Genomic DNA, 21,596 nt, shown 5'->3' with positions numbered 1-21,596 from the left:
CACTTGTCATCTGCACTCAGGGTAAGAATCATTTAGAAAAACACTTTCATCAATTTGTGGGGCTATTCTTAATATATAAGTGTAAAACAGGGGCAAACTAATGGAAAATAAATTAAACTTCAATAGAAAAGGCTTTCATTTAAATGGGTATTCATTAGTTAATTCACTGATGTACTATATTTTCACAGACTCCCCACTAATTTAGTCTCATTCCAAATGAAAGAAAGCTGGTTTTTCCAATCTTTCTCAAAACAACATGTCAATACAAGAGCCATGTGTTTCTCAGTGAGCTGGAATCGCCATGGCAATGGAGTGTGATCAGTCACTGTGTGCGCCCTTTCACAAACATCAAACAAAATCAATCAATAAAGAAATCAATACACGAGTGTGATGGAAATATAATGAGTTCTGGTTGTAAATCTCCCTCTTGACCTGTGAGGATACAAAGTAGCGAAAGGGAAAGGCTTTGGACGGGTTGGCCTGACAGTTCATTCCCTGGGTCGGGAAGTCAATCAGCCTGGAAAAAGACGAGACTCCAGTGCGGGAATGTATTGACCTGGAAGGTAAACGAGGTAGCAGCTGCAGGCAATAGAATCAGCTGCAATCGTTTACCAAGGGGTCATGCATAACCGCATAAAAGGGGCTGGAGAATCTTTTCCTTCGTTTTTGGTTTTGAAATAGACCCAGAAGGACCCGTGCACTGTGTATTAAGAATATCGTGAGTTTTTGTTTTGTTTGTCTTGTCTATAATTGCTATTTGTGTGTTTATAGACAGCTAACACGTTCTGGAGCTGTTAGTAAGAGCCAGCACTGAACCCGGAACAGCACTGCACTCTTTGTCACTCTTTAACCTGTATCACCCACCACGAGCACTACAGCATGCACCCAGGACTGGTGACCGTGGTTGTATATTGTGGGAGAGATGCTGTGTTTATTGTTTAGGGCTGCAATCCCTGTTACTGTACTCCGTGTTTTACGCATCGCTTATTATTTGGTCACCAGACCTGGATTATAACTAAAAATAAAACGTATATTTTTCCATACCGGATTACAAATCTCGTCCGTTTATTCCTGCACTGCATCAGCTCTGCACCTGTTCATAATCAGCAACCACTTTGCCACAAGGAGTTTGATACCTTTTCCCCTGGCTTGTTAAATATCATTCTGATTGACATAATGAAAACGCACTCCTAGCAGCTTGCTCAAGGTACATCTTGAAAAGGCCTGTGAAAGACAGTGAAGTAGATGTCCAATTTATAACAGTAAGAAGCAGTCAAAATGTGACCAATGAAAAGAAAAATGACAGGTCCATTACTTCTACAGCAGCAGCAGCAGCACGTGGGAAGGTATACCACTAGGGGTAGGGCACTACATACCCTTTAATACACAATAGCATTGAAATGATGACAGAAACAGAAATATTACTGTCAGTTTAGACAAACAGATCAGTTATATTAGACAGCAGTGATATACTGAGAGCTTTGACTGGGGGAAAAATAGAAGAAAACAGTCAAAGTGAACCCGACCCTATCAATTGCACTGGTGCTCACTCACGGCTCAGATCTCCTCTATCTGTGACAGCAGCAGCAGCAGCAGGATTTGTAGAAAGGAAGCTGCTTTGTATACCGGTGCCTGCCTCACTGCTCCAAACACTTTGAGACACACAGTATTGATGAGTCACTGCTCAGCCCTTTCAGAGTCACTGAAACACACAGTACAATGATGCCATTGCTTCTACTGCTGGGGACACGGGGGCTCTTTGCTCAAGGTGATAATTAAATAGTTATTTATAAATCTGAAAGCTTGACTGGAGTTCATTTTAAACAGAACTTTTCATTGAAGTAAATCTGTCTAGCCGCTTCTTTACATTTTGTTTGTATTCTAACACAACACTATTTAATTTGACTCTTGCATTATTATTTTATAATCATTTTTTGTTGTATTTTTTCTCCAGAGTCCAGTGCAGACGTTGTTCTGACTCCGTCTCCAACAGCTCAGTCTGTTCTCCAGGACACACGGTCTCTATCCGCTGTACAGCCAACAGCTTTGTTAGTACCAGCTCCATCCACTGGTACCTGCAGAAACCTGACTCCTGATTTATTCTACTTCTAACCGTCACTCTGGGACTCCAGCTTCATTCAGTGGCAGTGGATCAGGGACACAGTTTACACTGAGCATCAGTGGAGTGCAGCCTGAAGATGCAGGAGATTATTACTGTCAGCAGGGCAATAGCTACACATTCACACAGTGATACACGTCCGTACAAAAACCTCCCTCAGCTCTGCAGGAACTGCTCTGGCTCATAGACAGTAACCACAGGGGCTGAGGCTGAGAGCAGCTGCAGAGCTGCTACAGTCGGACTGCACAGAGCTGGGTTTGATTAGGCTGTGTCAGTGGTATAGCCTGGATTCAAACCAGCGCTCTCCGGGCTATAGGGCACATCCTGCACTCCGGCACAGTGCCTTTGCTGAATGCTCCACTCAGGAGCCCCTGAATTTTATAATTTTTAGAAGATTTGTTTTTATTTTATTAAGTAAGCAATATTAATAAAATAATTTCAGTATGAATGTAAAATGTTGTTTAATGACAGTGATGACATTTGAATGTGTCCAACGTGAAAGATCATTTAAAGAAAGACCAGGTCAATGATCTAGTCTTAGAGCCCACCGTGGGGGACATTAGTGCTGCTATTACTTAACAATGTGAGGAAGTAAACAATAATCTATTTGCTTTACTTTATTCTTTTTCTTGTTTTCATCATTTAAAAACCTGCATACAGAAGAGATGTGTTCATACTCAGAAAAGTAGTCCAAAGAGTTTGATGATAAAAACAGCATTTTAATGACAAAGAGCAATTAATTTGACCTCCGAGAGACACACAGCAGATATTAATAGTGACCACAAGAGGGAGCCAGAGCACCACTGCTGTCCATAATGTAACAACACAGTAATAAGACTATTGAAATAGGCAGTAGCAGTTACCTCCCCAGTCAGCCCAGTTCTCCCATTGTTAACACAAGGCTCCTCACACCCAGTCATCTAAACATTCCAGTGTGGGTCTGTGTCTGGAGGAAGGAGCTGCTCACAGTGATGCATGCAGGGAAACACTGACTCTAAAATCTCAACCTGCAACTTCCACCCCTGACACTTCTAGTATATTTGTTGTCTTACATTTGATTTCTATAAGAATCCAGACTGACGCAGATAGTCAAAGTAAACAGCTTTTATTTCCCTAATCAAATACAGCTCATCGCTTAGCTTGTGCCCTGCTTGTTGTGTTATCTGGTTTTACACTTTGAATTTGCACAAGGTGGGGCAAGCAGCAACACACAGTCTAAAAGCGCATCCACATTTACTCTATTACAGCTGCCTTGTGCCATTCTATGCAAAATAATTAACAATAGCAGTTTGTTTCCTCCTTCAAAGGGTTTACCAGGAGAGCTGCTCTGTGATACATGAGCACTCAGATTCTGATCCAATCCGAAATTATGTCTTTCGTATTACAATGTGAGTGTGTGTCTCAGTCACTTCAATCATACAAAGAGCATTTCAAGAGGAGCGATAAAGTGGAGCGAAGCGATCAAAAAAAAGGCGCCAAGTTAGAAGCAAGAATTGTGTGAATCTTGGGCCCCAGCACCTTTCCAATTGTGCCTATTTGCTTGACAAGATTGGCCTAATTGCTTCTCCTAACTTGGATTTTTGCATTTGAGATCACCCCTTTAAACAGCTGTTTGTCGAACTTGTTTTTGTCATGGGATATATTTAATATAGGGAGGTAATCACTCCATAGTGGTTGGCTTTGTGCTAAGGGCGAGGTCGTTACACTAGTAAATTCCATTTAAGGATTTGTTCTGACTGTCTCCTCGGCTTGGGCAGCCACACTATTCAGCAGCACACTGCTGTGCTGAAATGCCAGGAAGCAAAATGGATAAAAGTTATTTTTATGCAGGAACATTATTTACATTTTCTTTTTTTTTTCTCTCCTGTGTGAATTTGCTGGTGTGTAACAAGGGATCTTGACTGACTGAAACTCTTCCCACAATCAGAGCAGCGGTACGGTTTCTCTCCTGTGTGAACGCGCCGGTGTGAAACAAGGTGTCCCGACCGTCTGAAAGTCTTTCCACAGTCAGAGCAGCGGTACGGTTTCTCTCCTGTGTGAATACGCTGGTGTGCAGCAAAGGATGCCAAGTGACCGAAACTCTTCCCACAGTGAGAGCAGTGATACGGTTTCTCTCCTGTGTGAATGTGCCGGTGTACAGCAAAGGATGCTGAGTGACGGAAACTTTTCCCACAGTTAGAGCAGTGATACGGTTTCTCTCCTGAGTGAATTCGCTGGTGTGAAACAAGGTTTGCTAACGAACTGAAACTCTTCCCACAGTCAGAGCAATGAAACGTTTTTTCTCCTGTGTGAATCCGCTGATGTTTTCCAAGTTGTCCTGACTGACTGAAACTTTTACCACAGTCGGAGCAGTGATATGGCTTTACTCCTGTGTGAGTTCTCTGGTGTTTTACAAGGTCTGTTGAATCCCTGAAACTCTTCCCACAGTCAGAGCAGTAATATGGTTTCTCTCCTGTGTGAATTCGCTGGTGTGTTACAAGTTGTCCTGATCGACTGAAACTCTTCCCACAGTCAGTGCAGTGATACGGTCTCTCTCCAGTGTGTATTCGCTGATGTATTAATAGGTGTTCTGACCGACTGAAACTCTTCCCACAGTCAGAACAGTGATATGGTTTCTCTCCTTTGTGAGTTCGCTTATGCAATTCAAAATTTCCAGACCGACTGAAACTCTTCCCACAGTGCGAACAGCGATAAGGTTTCTCTCCTGTGTGAATTCGTTGGTGTTTTGAAAGGTCTCCTGAGTTCCTGAAACTCTTTCCACAGTCAGAGCAGCAATGCGGTTTCTCTCCTGTGTGAATTCGCTGGTGTGCTGTACGATGTCCTGATGACTTGAACCTCTTTCCACAGTCAGAGCAGCGATAGGGTTTCTCTCCTGTGTGAATTCGCTGGTGTATCACAAGGTCTCCTGAGTGCCTGAAACTCTTTCCACAGTCAGAGCAGTGATACGGTTTCTCTCCTCTGGTATATTTTAATTTCTCTCCTCTCAGTATTTTTAAATTCCTTAACTGGGTCCATGCTTTAACTGCTGGACTGGAACCTGGAAAAAACAAACAGGAGTGAAAAATCAGAGACGGTTTTAAGTAAGAAATGCAGAAAATGTTCCTTCCTCATTATGTCGTTTCATGACCTTTTCTGGGTTAGGTAGTGTAGGTAACTGTAGTGTAGTCCGCACCAGGGAGGCTGCAAAACTGATTTGATTTCATCCATCTGAACGCATGAAGGAACCTTCTAACCTCTCTTTAACTGAACTTTAGAGGAATACTAAGGATGAGTGAGTATAAGTTTAATTTATTCATCACAGGAATAGTAACCTACTATACTGTTTTTTCTGGTGTTGTTGATTATTGTTTATTATTTGTCAAAAAGGGTTGCAATGGGTACCTATCTGTTATTAATACTAGCCCGATCAGCTAGATTAGGATAGGGAGATTGTAGGAGGTAACAGAGCTGTACATTTCTACGAGGAATCTGTGCACTCTGATTCTGGGGCCCTGTGCCGATCTCGGAAGGTTTGATCAGGAGAGTCAGCCTAGAACTTTTAGTCTTTTTCGAAAAACAGATTTAAGGGGTGGTGTAAAGTAGACAGAGATTGGGTGTTTGAAATACTATACCAGAGTTGCCAGGTCCGCGGTTTTCCTTTAAAAAGACAGCCGCGGGAAATATTTAGGAGTCGCTGGTTGCTACTTTTTGGGCTACTTTCAAGAGGTCTCGTGGTTTTTTGGGCTAGTTTACTTTATACATATAAAAAAAGAATAACTTTATTAAAAATGTATAAACTTTTGCAGCCTACCCGCCGCAGTGCACACAAACTATGTAAAACTTTGTTTCCCAATAAAATAACATATTGCGCATGACCACAACCACCACTGCGCATGACCATGCGAGTGAACAGGAGTGAGAGACGAATGATTGTGTTAATTGACAGTGAAAAGCAGCCATTTTAAGAAACAGGGTAGAAACATCGAAACCGCTAAAAAGCAGGAAAAATAAAGAAGTAATCTAAATACTGAAAAAAATACTGCAAAGACTGAGAAAGAAAAAGGGTTACAAGCATGGATTAGCCGTGTACCTGGCGATGACTCAAAAGCAGCGTGTAGGTACTGTAAATGTGAAGTGCGAGCGCATCACAGCGATCTGTTAGCTCACAGTAAGACAGAGAAACATATTAGAAATGCAGCTCCCTATTCAAATACAAGAAGCTTATTTGACACAGGATTTAAGAAACAAGTTGACAATTCCATTAAAATATGCGAGTTGAAGCTGGCAGCCCATATTGCTTGCCTTTCCAGCATCCTCACCGTAGATCATTTGGGATGCATAGTCAGGGAAGTTGTACAGAAGGATATTAGTCTTCATAGAACAAAATGCTCAGCACTTATAAAATGTGTCATCGGGCCCATTGTTCATCAGGAGATGCTTGAAGACATCGCCAAAGAGCCATACTCTCTAATTGTGGACGAAAGCACAGACATCAGTGCAAACAAGCAACTCTGTGTGGTGTTCAGGTACTTCAGCAGAAAACATGAACGTATCATTTACCGGGATTGTTAGCTTGCCAGCCGGTGATTCTCACAGCATTGCAACAGCCTTGTTAAAAATTCTTAAAGGAAAACAAAAGAAGTGGAAAGATGCATTGGTCTGGCAACAGACGGTTGCAATACAATGTGTGGGAAAAATAATTCGGTACTAACAAAGTTAAGGGAGGTGAATCCAAAAATTGTGTACATCAAGTGTGTTTGTCATTCACTGCAGCTCTGTGCATCAAAAGCAATGGACGTACTTCCTCGAAACATCGAGTACATGGTATCACAGACATACTCGTGGTTTTCCCACAGCACTCAGCGTCAAAAGAAGTACCGCGATCTCTATGCCACCATTAATGTTGGCCCGCTGAAGATTTTGCAGCTTTCTGACACAAGATGGCTTGCAATTAGCCAGTGTGTTGATCGAGTGCTTTCTCAGTATGAAGAGCTAAAGTTGCACTTTCAGCTTACAAAGGACACTGAAAGGAATTACAATGCTGAACTGCTGTACCAGATGCATTCAGACCGCGTAAACAGAATGTATCTGTTTTTTTTTCAGCCCCTCGTCACTGAGGTCAACAGAATAAACAAGCTGTTTCAGCTTGACGGTGCCAATCCAGCGAAACCTCTTGCTGATTTAATGACATTTTACCGCAGTTTGATCCAACGAATCATGAAACCTCACGATTTTCCAACATGGTCATCTGTAATGGATTTTGACATAACGTCCGACAGAAACAGCTTGCCACTTTCAGCAGTGGACTTCGGGATCAAGTTCCAGTTAGAACTGTCACAATCAAAGATCGAACCTCAGAAAGCAGAGGATATCAAACACAGATGCAGAGATTACATGTTCGAGTTTCTGAAAGAGATCAAACAAAGATTGCCTCCTAATATCCAGCAACTTGAGTCACTTACCGTTCTCAGCCCAACTGTTGTACTCAGTTCCAAAAAGGAACAGATGGCAAATTTATCATTTTTGCCACTTTACAATGGAGATCTTGGCAAACTCGAACAGCAATGGCGAGCTTTGAACAATGTACACTGGGAGCACACTGAAGACAACCAAATTAAAGAGTTCTGGGTTGAAGTGGCTAAACACTCCGATGCAGCTGGTGATAAAGATTTCACTGAACTTGGTCTTTTTGCCTTATCTCTTTTAGCCCTACCATTTAGCAATGCATCAGTGGAACGTGCTTTTTCACAAATGGCCCTAATCAAAACCAAACTAAGGACCCGCATGCAAGAGAAATTGTTGGAAAACATTCTTAGGGTCAGAGCATATATGCAGCGTAATAAGTGTTGCTGCAACCAATTTCAGCCATCCAAAGCAATGCTGTCACTGTTTACAGGCGACATATATGAAGCAAATAACGCAGAAGATGGTGCAGACTCAGAGGAGCTTTTTTGAAACTAATATTATATATATATATATATATATATAAGTAAAAATGTTTTATTTGGTACATAATTTTTTCTTTGTACATTTAAAATTGACTTGAGATACACCTGCGTGATGATAACAGCTGGCCCTTACACGAGGAGTTTGAAGGTAAGAGGTTAAAAATGTTTTTTTATGTGTTATTTCAATGCATGGGGCATACTTTCAATTAACTTAACTTTTTTGTGTTTGCAAAAAAGAGCCAACAACTTGCCTTTTTTAATTTGTTAGGTGTATTTAATTGATGTGGCTGTTTAATTGATTTAAATGATGTGATCATCTAATTAGATTGGTGGCATAACTTTAAAAGATTGAACTGTTTTCTTCTTTGGGAAACAGTAGCAGCATTGAAGGATAGGGCTACATGTTAATGGTAATAAGCTTGGTTTCAGTAAAAAAAAAACAAATGAGGCTAGTTTTGAAGTGATTTTGGGCTATAAACACTGTAGAAATCTGGCAACCCTGTACTATACAGAGTATAATGGTCCTGATCCCATTCTGGTTGCGAAGACCAGGGAGTCAAGTTGTTTATTGCTAATTTCCTGAGAGGGACTGTACATACAGTTAAGCTTGCCTATGCTGGGGGGTTCCCGAGTGGCACATCCAGTAAAGGCGCTCCACGTGAGTGCAAGATGCGCTCTATAGTCTGCAAGTCGCGAGTTTGAATCTAGGCTATTCCTTTGCCGATCGAGGACAGGAGCTTCCAAGGGACGGCGCACAATTGGCCGAGCGTCGCCCGGGGGGAGGGAGGGCTTAGGTCGGACAGGGTGTCTCGGCTCACCGCACACCAGTGACCCCTGTATTCTGGCCGGGCGCCTGCGGGCTTGCCTGTAAGCTGACCGAGAGCTGCGTTGTCCTCCGACGCTGTAGCTCTTGGGTGGCTGCATGGTGAGTCTGCAGTGTGAAAAAAAGCGGTCGGCTTGATGGCACACGCTTCGGAGGACAGCGTGTGTTCATCTTCAACCTCCCGAGTCAGCGCAGGGGTGGTAGCGGTGAGCCAAGCGTAATAAAATAATTGGCCATTCCAAATTGGGAGAAAATAATAAATTACTGGCAACGACTAAGTTTATAAAAAAAATAAAAAAAGCTTGCCTATGTTGAGAGTAATTGAACATGCAAATGGGAAAGGCTAGCCTAGGTTGCAAGAGAACCCAGAGAGTCATTTGTTAGATTGGGTTGCAGGAGAAACCAGAGAGCAGTTGAATGCACAATAAGCTTGTCAAGGTTACAGGAGTTTTCTGGGAGTAATTGTGTGTACGATAACCTTGTTTGTTGATTGTAAATGAGAGAGTAATTGGAAATAAACTCATTGATTATATGTTGATTCACAAATCTGCTGTATAAAAATAGAATAAATGAATAAGGGTGATTGAATATCAACTCCAATATATCGGAGGACAAACCCGCCGATTAGCAATAAAGATCATTTTAAATCTGTGTATTAGAAATAAATGAATAAGAGTGATTGAATATTAAGTCTAGTATATTGGCAGGGGGGGGGTAAGCCTGCCGATTCGGAATAAAGTCATATTCCCCAATAGATGTCATATTAACCCTGTAGACCCCAGATTAAATACAGAACCCTCCTGTAGATTCCTGAGAATTTTGACCAACAGTGGCGATTCCACCTAAGTTTGATTCAAATAAACATAACTAAAAAAAACAAGTAAAATGTATAATTACAGGTTTTATTAATTCTAAACAGGACAAATTATTCTTTGAAACAACACCAGCCTTGACAGTTTGTGCAAAGCAGACAGCAGAGTGAAGAGATGGGTAAGACGAAAGGGCTTCCAGGTCGAGTCCGCCACTGAAAAGAAAGGAGACGAGAAGGAAGGAGGGGCTTCTGTTCCATTAGCCAGTAAAATAAGAAGAGGCGGAAAAGGCGGCGGGGCAGAAGAAGGCAGCTGCCATCCTGTTGGTCAGGAAAGAAGGAGCTCTCAGCCTAGCAGTCTAAAGGGGAGGAGCTACCGCCAGCCAAGTTACCAGAGAAGGAGGCGGAGCTCTCAGCCCAGCATTCTCAGGGGGAGGAGCTACCGCCAGCCCAGGAAGGGGGAATGGCAGTCATGTCAACCAGAGGGGGCGGAGCTATGGTTCCCACGGGGAGAGAAAGTGAGCCTGTCGGAGCGTCTGGAGCCGACAGCACCCGTGCCTGAGTGGCCGTTTGCCCCAGCAGCAGCAGAGGAGTGGCTGTTGTCACCACTAGCAGCAGTGTGGCCACTGCCACCACCACCACCGCCAGAGCGGGTGTTGCTGACCCTATGCCCTGCACTGCAGCCAGATGGGTTAGTGCTGCTACATGGGGACATGGGGCTTAAGGGAAAATGTGGTGGTTAAACGTGCGCCTTCTAACAGAAACCCAGGGGGCAACAATAGGATAAAATTAGAGACAGCGGTTAGCAGACGGCAGGGCATCCAGGTTAGAAAAGGCAGCCATGTCCGTCTGGTATTTGACAGGTGTCAGGGTCAGGGTTGGCTGGACTCTACAGCGAAAGTGGGAGGAATATGATCAGGCAGTTGTCAAATGATTGGGCTTTTAAAAGAGAACTGAGTGCCAGTCAGTGCCAAAGTCATAGTCTTCAATGTCAAGTGTCAAAATGCTTGAGTGATGTTATGGGAAACATATAAAAGTTCAAAATGTATGTGAATTGTTTTTGAAAAAAAAAAAAAAAAAAGTACCAGAAAACTCTGACTATTCAAAAAGGTCGCTGTAAGAGATAGCCGTCTCTTTTAAAGAAGAACATAACATTAAGTTTCATATTGCACACACTATAGCTTCTAGAGGGAGAGTGAATTAGAGGACTGGGAATGTTAATCAAATCTCTTAACTGTTTCATCGATTTTTACCTACATAATTGGGTACAATTTGGTTTCGACAAACAAATAAATACAATAAATTGAACTGTGTTTGGGATCTCAAGCTGTGTTGTACGGACTGTGTGAGAATGGAGAGAAAGATGTCCAGCTGCATTCTGGGACTACAGGCTCTCACCACACAGACACACACACACACACTCATTTCAATGCCCACTTTTTAAATAATATACTTTGAATACTTAGAAGTGATTAGGAAGAAAATAACATGAATTTGGTGATTGATTTTGCATAGAATTAATTAACACATAAAGCATTTTGTTGTAAGAATCATTTAAATTGTTTATTTCTTACTTTTGATAAACACTGAAAGACCTTGGCTGTTAACTCAATCTGGTAGTTATGGACATGTTCATTAAATTACATTGAAGTTTTACCCAATTAGCCAAATTTGATAAATTACTGTGGATGGTCTTTAGGAGCAGATCCATTACGATGTTTATCTACCAGTTCCACTGAGAAAGATCCATGAGAATAAATGCAATTCATATTACAAAAATTAAAAGTAATCTGAACATTTTAAAAGTAAGACACATTGACATTGTAATAAGAAAACAAGTTTTACTTTAGCCATTAACTAATTAATGGCTTGTAGACTGAGATTATGGAAAAGCTAATGATTAAAAACTTTTTACAAAAGTGGCCTTGGGCAGCAAATTGGACGGGACCACGTGAAATTACAGACACATGTGGTGAGGGGAATATGATGGTTTGTAAAAACAAGGAAACAGCCGACATATAAATGGTTTCATGTGGATTAGTGCAAATTGTTTAAAGGCTGATATTGTCTAGAATACATTCTAAATTAAAGTCTTAGACCTATATTTCAATGGGGAGGTTGGGGCAAAAGTCATGCAATATATATTTAAGGTTTTCAAATATTAACAAAGAATAAATCCTTCACTTGATTTTTCATTTCAGAAGCTGCTGTTCTGTGTGCATTGGTGAGCCTGCTAGCAGTCACTGAAATGCACCCTTTAGTCCAGATCCCTGTGTTCCCTCAATGAGAGATAAACAAGCCGATTACTGCTTTGCTATGAACTAAGATCTGGTGGAAGCAGTGATTAACAAACAAGGAGAACTCCACAGTGATGTTAACAGAGGGGAAGCGAGAACCCGCAATTGATACAGGCAGTACCTCCAGAACAAAATACTGATGAACAAAAACACATAAAACCTACTGCTTTGCCAAAGATTGGAGATGTCAAATCCCTAAAGAAAGAGGAACATGGAGGCTGGGTAATGACTTCATTCAAAGATTGGAGATGTCAAATCCCTAAAGAAAAACGAACTTGGAGGCTGGGTAATGACTTCATTCAAAGATTGGAGATGTCAAATCCCTAAAGAAAGAGGAACATGGAGGCTGGGTAATGACTTCATTCAAAGATTGGAGATGTCAAATCCCTAAAGAAAGAGGAACATGGAGGCTGGATAACGACTTCACTCAAAGATTGGAGATGTCAGATCCCTAAAGAAAGAGGAACATGGAGGCTGGGTAACAACTTCATTCAAAGATTGGAGATGTCAAATCCCTAAAGAAAGACGAACATGGAGGCTGGGTAATGACTTCATTCAATATCCATTGTTGTTGAAAAATTCCTAATGGGGGGGGGGATCGGACATTCCCTTTAAGGAGTTGCGAATTCATCCCTTCAATGCAAAACACACTGGAACTTACTGGTTGCAATATACCACACAATAAACTTGGACCACTCTCAATGTGTTTCAGCTTTCATTTCTGAAACAAAAACCCATTATTATTCCCACGACCACGACCAAAACCACTGACACCACATAGTCCACAGACTACTCCAGGATCCGCAAACAGACTTGTGTTTACTCGTTTCAAAAAGACTACTGTTGAAAATGTTCAAATAATCAATGTTGACTGTGCTTATTAATGTTGATAGTTGGAAAAATATGCTAGAAATGTATTGTTTAAACGACATTAGGTCTAACTCGAAAGTTATCCAGGGTGCCGTTTCCCAAAAGTAACTCGACCATCGTAACAGCAACGTGTCAAATCTGATGTGTTTCCCAAACACCGTCGTTAGTCAAGTAGCTCATGAATAGCATTGTGGGTTCACGAGCGGTCTGGGGTAATTGCGAGGAGACTTTGTGAGCACACAAGGGCTGCGGAGCACCACTTGAAGTGTGTGTGTTGAGGGCATCAAACATATACATTCTGGTTTAAGTTTAATAATTCTTGCTTTGAACAGTATATCGCGTTGCTTTGTGTTGAATTTATTGCATTTATAACAAATAAAAAGGGTAATTTTATTAAGAATAAAAAAGACCAGTATTTAATTGTATCGTTTTGAAGCCAGGTTACCTTCAATTGCAATGTGTAAAATAAAGACGCATTATATGAGGGCAGAAGTACAAAGTTTAGTAATACAAAGTGTACATAAGATCATGATTTAAATGGAAATTGAAATAATATCTGGAAGATGCTGTTATCACAATACATAATGGTTACTCTCCATGACCCTGTAAAGGATTAAGCGGTTATGGAAATGGTTACTTGGATATACTGAACGGAGACATCACCAACAGGGGCCATAAGAAAAAACAAACTATTATTATTATTGCGCTGTAAGCCTAACCTACCTGCATTCTATATCTGGGATGGATTAAACTTATTATTACCAGTATTAGACCTATTATTATTTCATTACTTATCTTTATTAATAGACAACATTGATCTATATTTATAAACAAAAGTGCTAGTAGTTTATATCTTTAATTTACTTATTTGTATATAGAGCTTGTTTTTACTGTACCGTCAGTTCAGGGGAGTCCAGATAAGAAGAGAAAGATTGAGTTTGGCACGGTTGTTTTGTATCCCTTTTCACTGTAATAAACCCTCCATGCTTGATTCAAGTGGCCTGTTCACATTTATATAACCCATGCCTGGCTGTCTAATCTTTTTAAACCCTTACAATATTACAGTATATTAACAATACACATTTTTATTTCTGCTTGTTCATTTTCCAAAGTTTCCTCGTCTATATAATCGCCAGGTCTCAAATAAATTGGCAGTCTCCAATAGGCGCTGGTCTGCTTGTGAGTTTTGTAAATAAATGCCTGTCCGTTTAATAGAAGTTTCACGGTATGTGTTAATGTCCATTTAACTGCTGTTAAATACTTTTGTACATGTCCGGCTACATAGATAAGCACTGTCTCTCAGAGCCGGCCTTAGGGCAAGGCAAGCAAGGTGACCGCCTAGGAGGGCCCCACCCCCAAATTGTGTATATGACGTCTTGAAATGAATCCCGATTCAGACTCTTCACAATAATCACCTCCAAAATATATTGATTTCTGCTTACCAATTTACTGTATGCACAGACTGACAAAGTGGATGTATTTCCTCATGTGTGTACTTGTTCTGCCATAACGGCCCTTTTATTGAAGGATGGGTCCTGATCATGACATGCTTTTATTAATTAGTAAAAAAAAATACTTAAAAAAAACTCAAGCAAAAAAGTAAACCTACAAAAAGGACCCTTCACTACAGCATTCACACAGCGATATTACAGGCTCAGCTGCAATTTGGCAGCATACCTCCATTTACATAGAAGGCAGATCATGCAGTGTTAAAACATGCTGCCGGTGTGTCACACTTCAAAAGAATATACTGTATGCTGCACACATTAAATAGGGATTCGTTTTTTAAAAAACAAAAACATTCTGTTCTTCAAATCTGCAAGAGCACAAAACATAAAGTCTACCGGTAACTCACATTTCAGTATGTTGCTTAGACAAGTTAAACTGATAGTTTGTTTCAATCTTTTTGTGCCAAGTAATCATACACATAAAACAGTAGGCTACAGTATTTTAATTAAAGAATAAACCATTTTAGCCAGAACTCTAACTTATTCTAATAAATTAAACTTTGTTTTATAATATAAAGCAGAAATGCTGTTAACATATGGTATTTTAAACAGTATTTGTGTTTTTATCATTTATATTCTGAGGTGAAATTAAATATTTAAGCTATTTATTACCCAACCTGTGACATAAAATATACAATATTGTAGCCTACGCTGGTCAGACAGTTGGTTTTGAACTTCAGCCCCGTGTCATCAGCTGCAGATGTGGGCAGGACCAGATTTCAGAACACGAAAAAATAAGGGGAGTTTTAGGACTGTACCAGTAACATCTATTACACACATTATAGGGTGTTACATACTGTCCTATACAAAATGTGGTGTCTGTTCACACTGAGAAAAATCTGCTTCACACCGGCACTGTGCCTCCACTGAACCACCTTGAGAGTGTCGCTGCATTTACCAGCATTTCCCATTGACACTGAAAGTGATTCCGCATCAGTGCCGCCACAGACACGGTGATTTGCTTCAGTGTAGACAAGTATGCGAAATGAACCTGGATGCTAATGTGGAGCCCTGCTATCTGTTCTCAGCCTCTCAGTCACATTGTGGCCATCACTCAGTGTAGAATGACAATGTCACAGCTAGTCAGTCACTCACCTGCTGGACTGCACTCTGAATGTGAGCTCTCGTCGTCCTGTCCACCTCCTTGCGTGCTGTTGGGAGAGCCTTCCTCTCCAGAGCCTTGCTTTCTCACATAGATTCTCTCCAGCACCACGCTACACTCCCGCAGATGTACCGGACCCAGCTCAGTGGGGGCTGCTTTCAAGTCTTCGGATTCTTCCTTCCCTGGTTTCAAGAGTACCTCCTCTTTCAGGGGCTCCAGTTTAATACGCACCATTTCCAGCACCTCTTCTTTCATAGGAACTGGTTCTTCTGTCTGGGAGATCTCCAGTTCGTTGCGCTCAGCTTTAATTCCAGACACCACTGGCTTGATGCTGTCACAGGGCGTCTCACAGAGCTCCTGTTTAATGGGGAGGGAAGCCAGTCCAGTGAACTCCAGTCTAATGGGGACCAGTTCAAGTTTAGGGAGCTCCTCTTTAATCGGGACAGATTCCATCTTCACATTGTCCAAGGCATCAAACGTGGTTCTGCTTGGTAACTGTCAGAAAAAAAAAGAAAAAAAGATTAAGGGCTGGTTTCATATCTGATTAGCACTAATCACCGTGTTTGTGGCGACACTGATGCGGAATCACATTCAGTGTCAATGGGACATGCTGGTAAAATGCAGAGACTCTTTATTCTGTCACTGACCCGTCTCTCGAGGTGGTTCAGTGGCGGCACAGTACCGGTTCTGAAGCAGATGTTTCTCAGTGTAAACTGCAATGCCACAACAGACACTGCATTTTACACAGAACAGTACGTAACACCCTATTATATTTGTAATGGACGTTAATGGTACAGTCCTAAAAAAGCATTTTTTTGTGTTTTGAAATAGGGTTCAACCCATCTGCAGCAGGGAGCCGAAGTTCAAAACAAACAAACTGCAGTGTACAAAAATGAGGGTCGATAGAATAAAAGAAGTCATTTTTAAATTACTAAATGATGCTTTAATCATGTCAGACTTTGTGTAGATCAACTTATTTAAAAAATGGATTGATTTGATCGATTGCTCAAAGTAGGTGTTAATCCCCAGGGATCCTAGAAATCTGTTTATAACAGAATACTGTGGAAAAATGCGCAATTTGCATTTTGGCAGAGAATTTGTATTTTTTACATTTTGTGAAGAATGCAAAGAACATCTATGAACCCCACCAACTGAATGAGTTGTAAATGTTTTAATGTAAGCACCAGTGACACTTCTGCAATGTGCACATCATCACCCTGTTGTGTTTGATCAACCGCTACACCTACACTCTACAAGAAGCCTGGGAAAGTACTGGATGCACTTCATTCATCCCGTGGGGATAAAATAAAATAAGGGTTTTGGAGGTTGCCTGTGCTTTGAAGTTTCGGTTAGGATTGTTAGGATTATGGTGAATTATAAAAAAAAAAAATTCATGTGATGAACGAATAGCAACTGCCCACCAGCATCGAGTATGTGAGACCTCAGCCCCCCTCAGGCAAAGTCAGCATTTTAAAAGGGGGCTCAACCCCCCCCCTGTGTTTTGAGACATGTCAGGGCATCCCTGCTGATCACAAATGAAAAGAAAAATGGTTTCACATTACTAGCGTGAAATACATTGAAAGCACTTAGATCAAAATACCTATACAGTTTGTATACACAGCAATGCAGTCGAATACGTTTGCCTAGAGATTTATTGGTAGAGAACTTCTGACAGATATATCTTATAGTCAGTCTGACATACATAACCAACCCATAAATAATTCTTTAAAAAAGAAAATCTTATAACTGCTGTGACTACATTTTCACCATTCTGGTTGTGGTCACGTTCATGGGTTCTTTGTTAAAGATCACTTAACTCTGTTATTTTACGGTCAAAACTACAGATATATATCTATAGATAGATCTAGAGCTACAATCAGCAGAGTTCAAGTGAGATTTTGGTCCATCATCTTGGGTGATGATAAGAACACAAGAGTACACATAGTTCTATATATATGTCTCTGGATGGGTTCCAGTTTAGTAATACACACCATTTCCAGCACCTCTTCATTCACAGGAAGGGGTTCTTCTGTCTGGGAGATGTCCAATTCATTGCGCTCATCTTTAATCCCAGACACCTCCGACTTGATGCTGTCAGATGGCATCTCACAGAGCTTCTGTTTAATGGGGAGGGAAGACAGTCCAGAGAACTCCAGTCTAATGGGGACCAGTTCAAGTTTAGGGAGCTCCTCTTTAATCGGGACTGATTCCATCTTTAAACTGTCCGCAGTATCAAATGGGGTTCTGCTCGGTAGCTGCCAAAAATAAAAAAAGAAAGATTATAAGTCCTGTCAAAGAGGTTTAAGTGGGGGCTCCTGACAGGCACACCCAGTAAAAGCGCTCGCCCGAGTGCAGTGGATTTGTATTTCACTTTCAGACTCCAGAATTTAAGGTGGACTTAAAAATACCAGAATTATTCTGATCTGACTCTTAAGGTGGATTTCACTTTTGAATCGCCACAAAACATGAAGATGTTTAATTTAAATTACTGATTGCGCGTGCGTCTATTCAAAAACACTCCTGCAAATTCGGCGATTTTTCGGTTTAACCCTGAAGCAGAAATCGTGTTAACCATTGACACACACACACACACACACACACACACACACACACACACACACACATATTAAACATGGATTACATTGTCAACGTGTAGTTTATACTAACGTTTCAGAAAATGCGCAAACATTTGACTACATGATGTATTCACACACAAACGGGAAACAGGCTGCTCTCGTACAAGTAGTGTTATAGATTGGGTGGTTTCCACAAACGATTAGACTCACACTGTGTATTACTTCTAAATGAACACACTTTATTGAAAATCACACATCCGGTACCACGAACTCAGCTCTTCCCAGAATCCCGCTCTCCAACATCTTCCTACCAGACCCCATCTCCCTGTAACAAAGGTTCCCACCGAGTAAGCGCTACAATTCATTGAATCACCAGACTGTTACATTTGCTTAGTTGCAGGTTAGTAATATTACGAAAGCACACAATTACTTTAATTGCTTGTTCTTATATCACTGACCAATATAAATCCAGGATTTTATGAAATGGTTAACAACTCACCCGCTACTAATCTTCAAAACTCAAACCCGCCGCAAATCTTGCGCTTTAAAATGATGCGTCCGGTTCAGTTGAGTTTTTGGAAACCAAGCTTGTTCTGGGGGCAGAACGAATGCTTTGCTTCTGATTGGTTATTTGCGAGTCTAAAATGTTTAATGGAACATTTGATTGGCCAGATTATGTGACAAAAAGCTGGTGGGGAAAGACTGGGAAAAATTTAGGTGTGTCTGACTTTGCGGTTAGAACTACCCACTGAAATGCATAGAATTATATAAAATATTGTATAGAAGAACAGAGGCTGTATCAAACTACCGATATATATATATATTTTTTTTTTAATTTTGCAAGATTCGTACATATACAATATTTTAATACCAGTGTTTCCAAAGATGGTTTATTCAAGTTTTTCATGGCAATGCAGTGTTGGTGATACAGAATGAGACTTGAGTTTAAAATATGTCTGCCTTGAGCAAGTGCAGGTCTGTGTCCCTCCTGACCGAATCATCTGACGAGCATAAACAAATAACCACTAAACCTACTGCTGCCCCTCGTCAGCAGAGTCCAATGACACATCTAGCCTAGGGTTACCATATGGCTCCAGATTAACCGGACGCTTTGAGACAGACCGGGATTTCAAAATTCCCCCTAAATTGAAAGTAATTCACGTATAAATGAGCTCCACCTTTGCTGAGATTAATCCTGCTGTGGTGGAATTGCTTGGGCGCAGCAAACAATTCACACTGATCAGCTGCTTCTGATCAGATCCTAATGAACGAACAGCTAATTTATCGATAGAGCAACGAGATGATGATGCGATTGTATTTGCAGAATAATATGGGCGATTGAATTTTAACAAACAGAAAAAAATAGCGTCTGGCTGCAATTCATTCTTGGTATAATACAATTATTTGACGCGCATGCGGGTATTTAAGCACCATTATTAATTGTAGCTAAGGATGGTTCATTTACACCTTCATTTATTTCAATTTAGGGGCAAGTTTGAAATCCCGTTCTGTCTCACAGCGTCCGGGTAATCTGGAGCCACATGGTAACCCTAATCTAGCCCTTTATCATTCATTACACAATACAACTGAGATCGGCTGTTTTAATAACGGTGTGTGGATTTCATTTCTGCTTCTTTACTTGTTTGTTTTCCCTTCAGTATAATGTTTGCTTTTCAGGTTGTGTGTGTGTGCGTGTGTGTGTGCGTGTGTGTCGTTTTATGGCCGTGCATATGCGTTTCTTATTTTTTATTTGTTCTTACCCCGTGGTCAGTTTTGGTGTCGTTTAAATTTGGTATTTAGGCTACTGAAAGAACAATATAGACGAGAATCTTGTTTGAAGTTTGTCCGACCACCTGCAATTATCGAAATAAATAAAGTAATATGTAAATATTGGAATGAATAAATAAATACGTATGGGAATAAATACATTTATGTCGATATTTATGAATTCATTCATTCATTTTAAGCAATGCTTTTTTTCTCGTGTAGCACTATTCCGGTATTAGTTACTATGAAACATACTAAACCACCACAGCTTTCCGCTTACGGCCATACCACCTTGAGAACGCCCGATCTCGTCTGATCTCGGAAGCTAAGCAAGGTCGGGCCTGGTTAGTACTTGGATGGGAGACCGCCTGGGAATACCAGGTGCTGTAAGCTTTTCTACCTACAGCTTGAAAGAGGGCGCTATTTCCCCACATATTTCGAATAATATTCTCACACTTGCTCCAACTAGAAAAAAAAATTACATTTTATTTTAACATTTAACATGAAACTTTTAAAATAAGTAAATGATATGAACTCAATCCATCCTGCCCTTTTCCCATGTGTGTGTTCGAGTTTGTTAAAACATTAAAAATTACATTATTTTTCAGTTTGATAAATAGATATTGTTGTGGAATTACGTGATTTCAAAGACATTGAGATTCAATGTATTATCAGTATATCAGCCTATATATGTACAGTAAAATTGTACATGCATATTTAAATATGCTTTTCTATTTTCTAGCTGCCATGAAAACTTACTGGTGTTCCTTAAAAAGAAAAAGCAACAAATCCAACATTTGGAACAGACGGCATCTTGAGGAGAGAAGAAGAAAGTCAATAAGAAATGTAAGTGGTTTTACTATACGGTTGCAATTAAGGACAAATATTTTAACACATTGAAATGGTCTTTGTTATTGTTAACTTTTTCTTAACTCAAATTTTGAAAGATAAAAGTCAAACCATGAGGTAAAATATTACGAATTAACAAATTGTCTTAAGAATTGTATAATTGTTGATGTAGACCTGACTTGGAACCTTAAAAGTTTTGCTGAATGTATCGGACACTACTTCAAAAATTCCACATTGTATTGGACAGGATTAAGCAATATGAAAATGTCAGACGCATGGAGAGGTGTCATTCAATAGTTGAAATGCTTTGTAAAAGAAAATGTCAAAATGAAATTTGTTTATTGCTAATTTCTCCAGAAACTACAACGTTGTCTCCAAGTCCTGTCAACAGCTGAGAACAGTAGTTAGGCCCAGGCGATGGGCATCACCAGCATTTAAAGAGGTGAAGAAACACCTTGACTTACAATCCAGGCCGAGAAGCCCACAGGCAAAACCACCCAAAAATTGGGTCATACTTAATTAGAGAGCATCCTGAATTTGAATCAGCCTGGATTACTCGGGAGAACTGAGCAGTATTCACTCAAATATGTCATGATAACAAAAAACTCCAAGTCCCATAAGCAAGTTGATAACCCCTCAGCTCCAAGCTAGTGCCACTGGAAGCAAACTCTGTCACTTGTTTCTCTAGATCTAACTCCGGACAATGCAAAATTGAAGAAACATGGCAGTTTGATTACAACATAATTTATCATTTTTTGTTGACCCTTGCAAGGTCATAGGTCGAAGGAGAAATAAAAAAAAAATAACAACCATAGTTTCTGCACTCAGCATGTCAGAAAAACCCCAGGTAATTTATTCTAGTAAAATCTGCACTGGTTGAGTTGGTATTGAATGACCCATATATTAACATGGTGTGCACCTCAAATAGATGGAAGATTGGGTGCTTTAGT

At 40.5% G+C, this 21,596-nt stretch overlaps 1 protein-coding gene and 1 non-coding gene across 5 annotated transcripts; one reads left to right on the top strand and one right to left on the bottom strand.

The window, feature by feature from the left end:
• Window positions 1-2,817: 2,817 nt before the first annotated feature.
• Window positions 2,818-18,648, bottom strand: LOC131705305 (zinc finger protein ZFP2-like). 4 transcript variants are annotated; one of them, XM_059007722.1, is made up of 4 exons: window positions 18,530-18,648; window positions 17,446-17,709; window positions 15,448-15,949; window positions 2,818-5,156 (listed from the first exon to the last, which is right to left on the bottom strand). In XM_059007722.1, exons 2-4 carry the CDS (start codon window positions 17,665-17,667, stop codon window positions 3,955-3,957), a joined length of 1,926 nt encoding a protein of 641 aa, XP_058863705.1. In that variant the 5' UTR covers window positions 17,668-17,709; window positions 18,530-18,648; the 3' UTR covers window positions 2,818-3,954. The 4 variants fall into 4 exon arrangements, with proteins under 4 accessions (XP_058863705.1, XP_058863703.1, XP_058863704.1 ...); XM_059007720.1 differs by lacking the exon at window positions 18,530-18,648 and adding an exon at window positions 18,241-18,515; XM_059007721.1 differs by lacking the exon at window positions 18,530-18,648 and adding an exon at window positions 18,269-18,515.
• Window positions 18,649-20,071: 1,423 nt separating this feature from the next.
• On the top strand, window positions 20,072-20,190 carry LOC131705388 (5S ribosomal RNA). The gene has a single exon (XR_009310344.1). It is a non-coding gene; the product is annotated as a 5S ribosomal RNA (ribosomal RNA).
• Window positions 20,191-21,596: the final 1,406 nt, after the last annotated feature.

The sequence above is a fragment of the Acipenser ruthenus genome, chromosome 35 (assembly GCF_902713425.1).
Source record: "Acipenser ruthenus chromosome 35, fAciRut3.2 maternal haplotype, whole genome shotgun sequence".
Taxonomy (NCBI): domain Eukaryota; kingdom Metazoa; phylum Chordata; class Actinopteri; order Acipenseriformes; family Acipenseridae; genus Acipenser; species Acipenser ruthenus.
Note: the sequence above shows the minus strand (reverse complement) of the source record. Positions and strands in the feature narration are given on the sequence as shown.

Bases quoted from the DNA above. Each gene is read 5' to 3' on its own strand.
- LOC131705305 (XM_059007722.1), bottom strand. From the start codon at position 17,667: ATGGAATCAGTCCCGATTAAAGAGGAGCTCCCTAAACTTGAACTGGTC. The intron at 15,950-17,445 runs GTGTGTATTACT...TTTTTCTGACAG, and splicing joins ATGAAGAGGTGCTGGAAATG to TTACCAAGCAGAACCACGTT. The intron at 5,157-15,447 runs GTGAGTGACTGA...TGTTTTTTCCAG, and splicing joins TTCAGAGTGCAGTCCAGCAG to GTTCCAGTCCAGCAGTTAAA.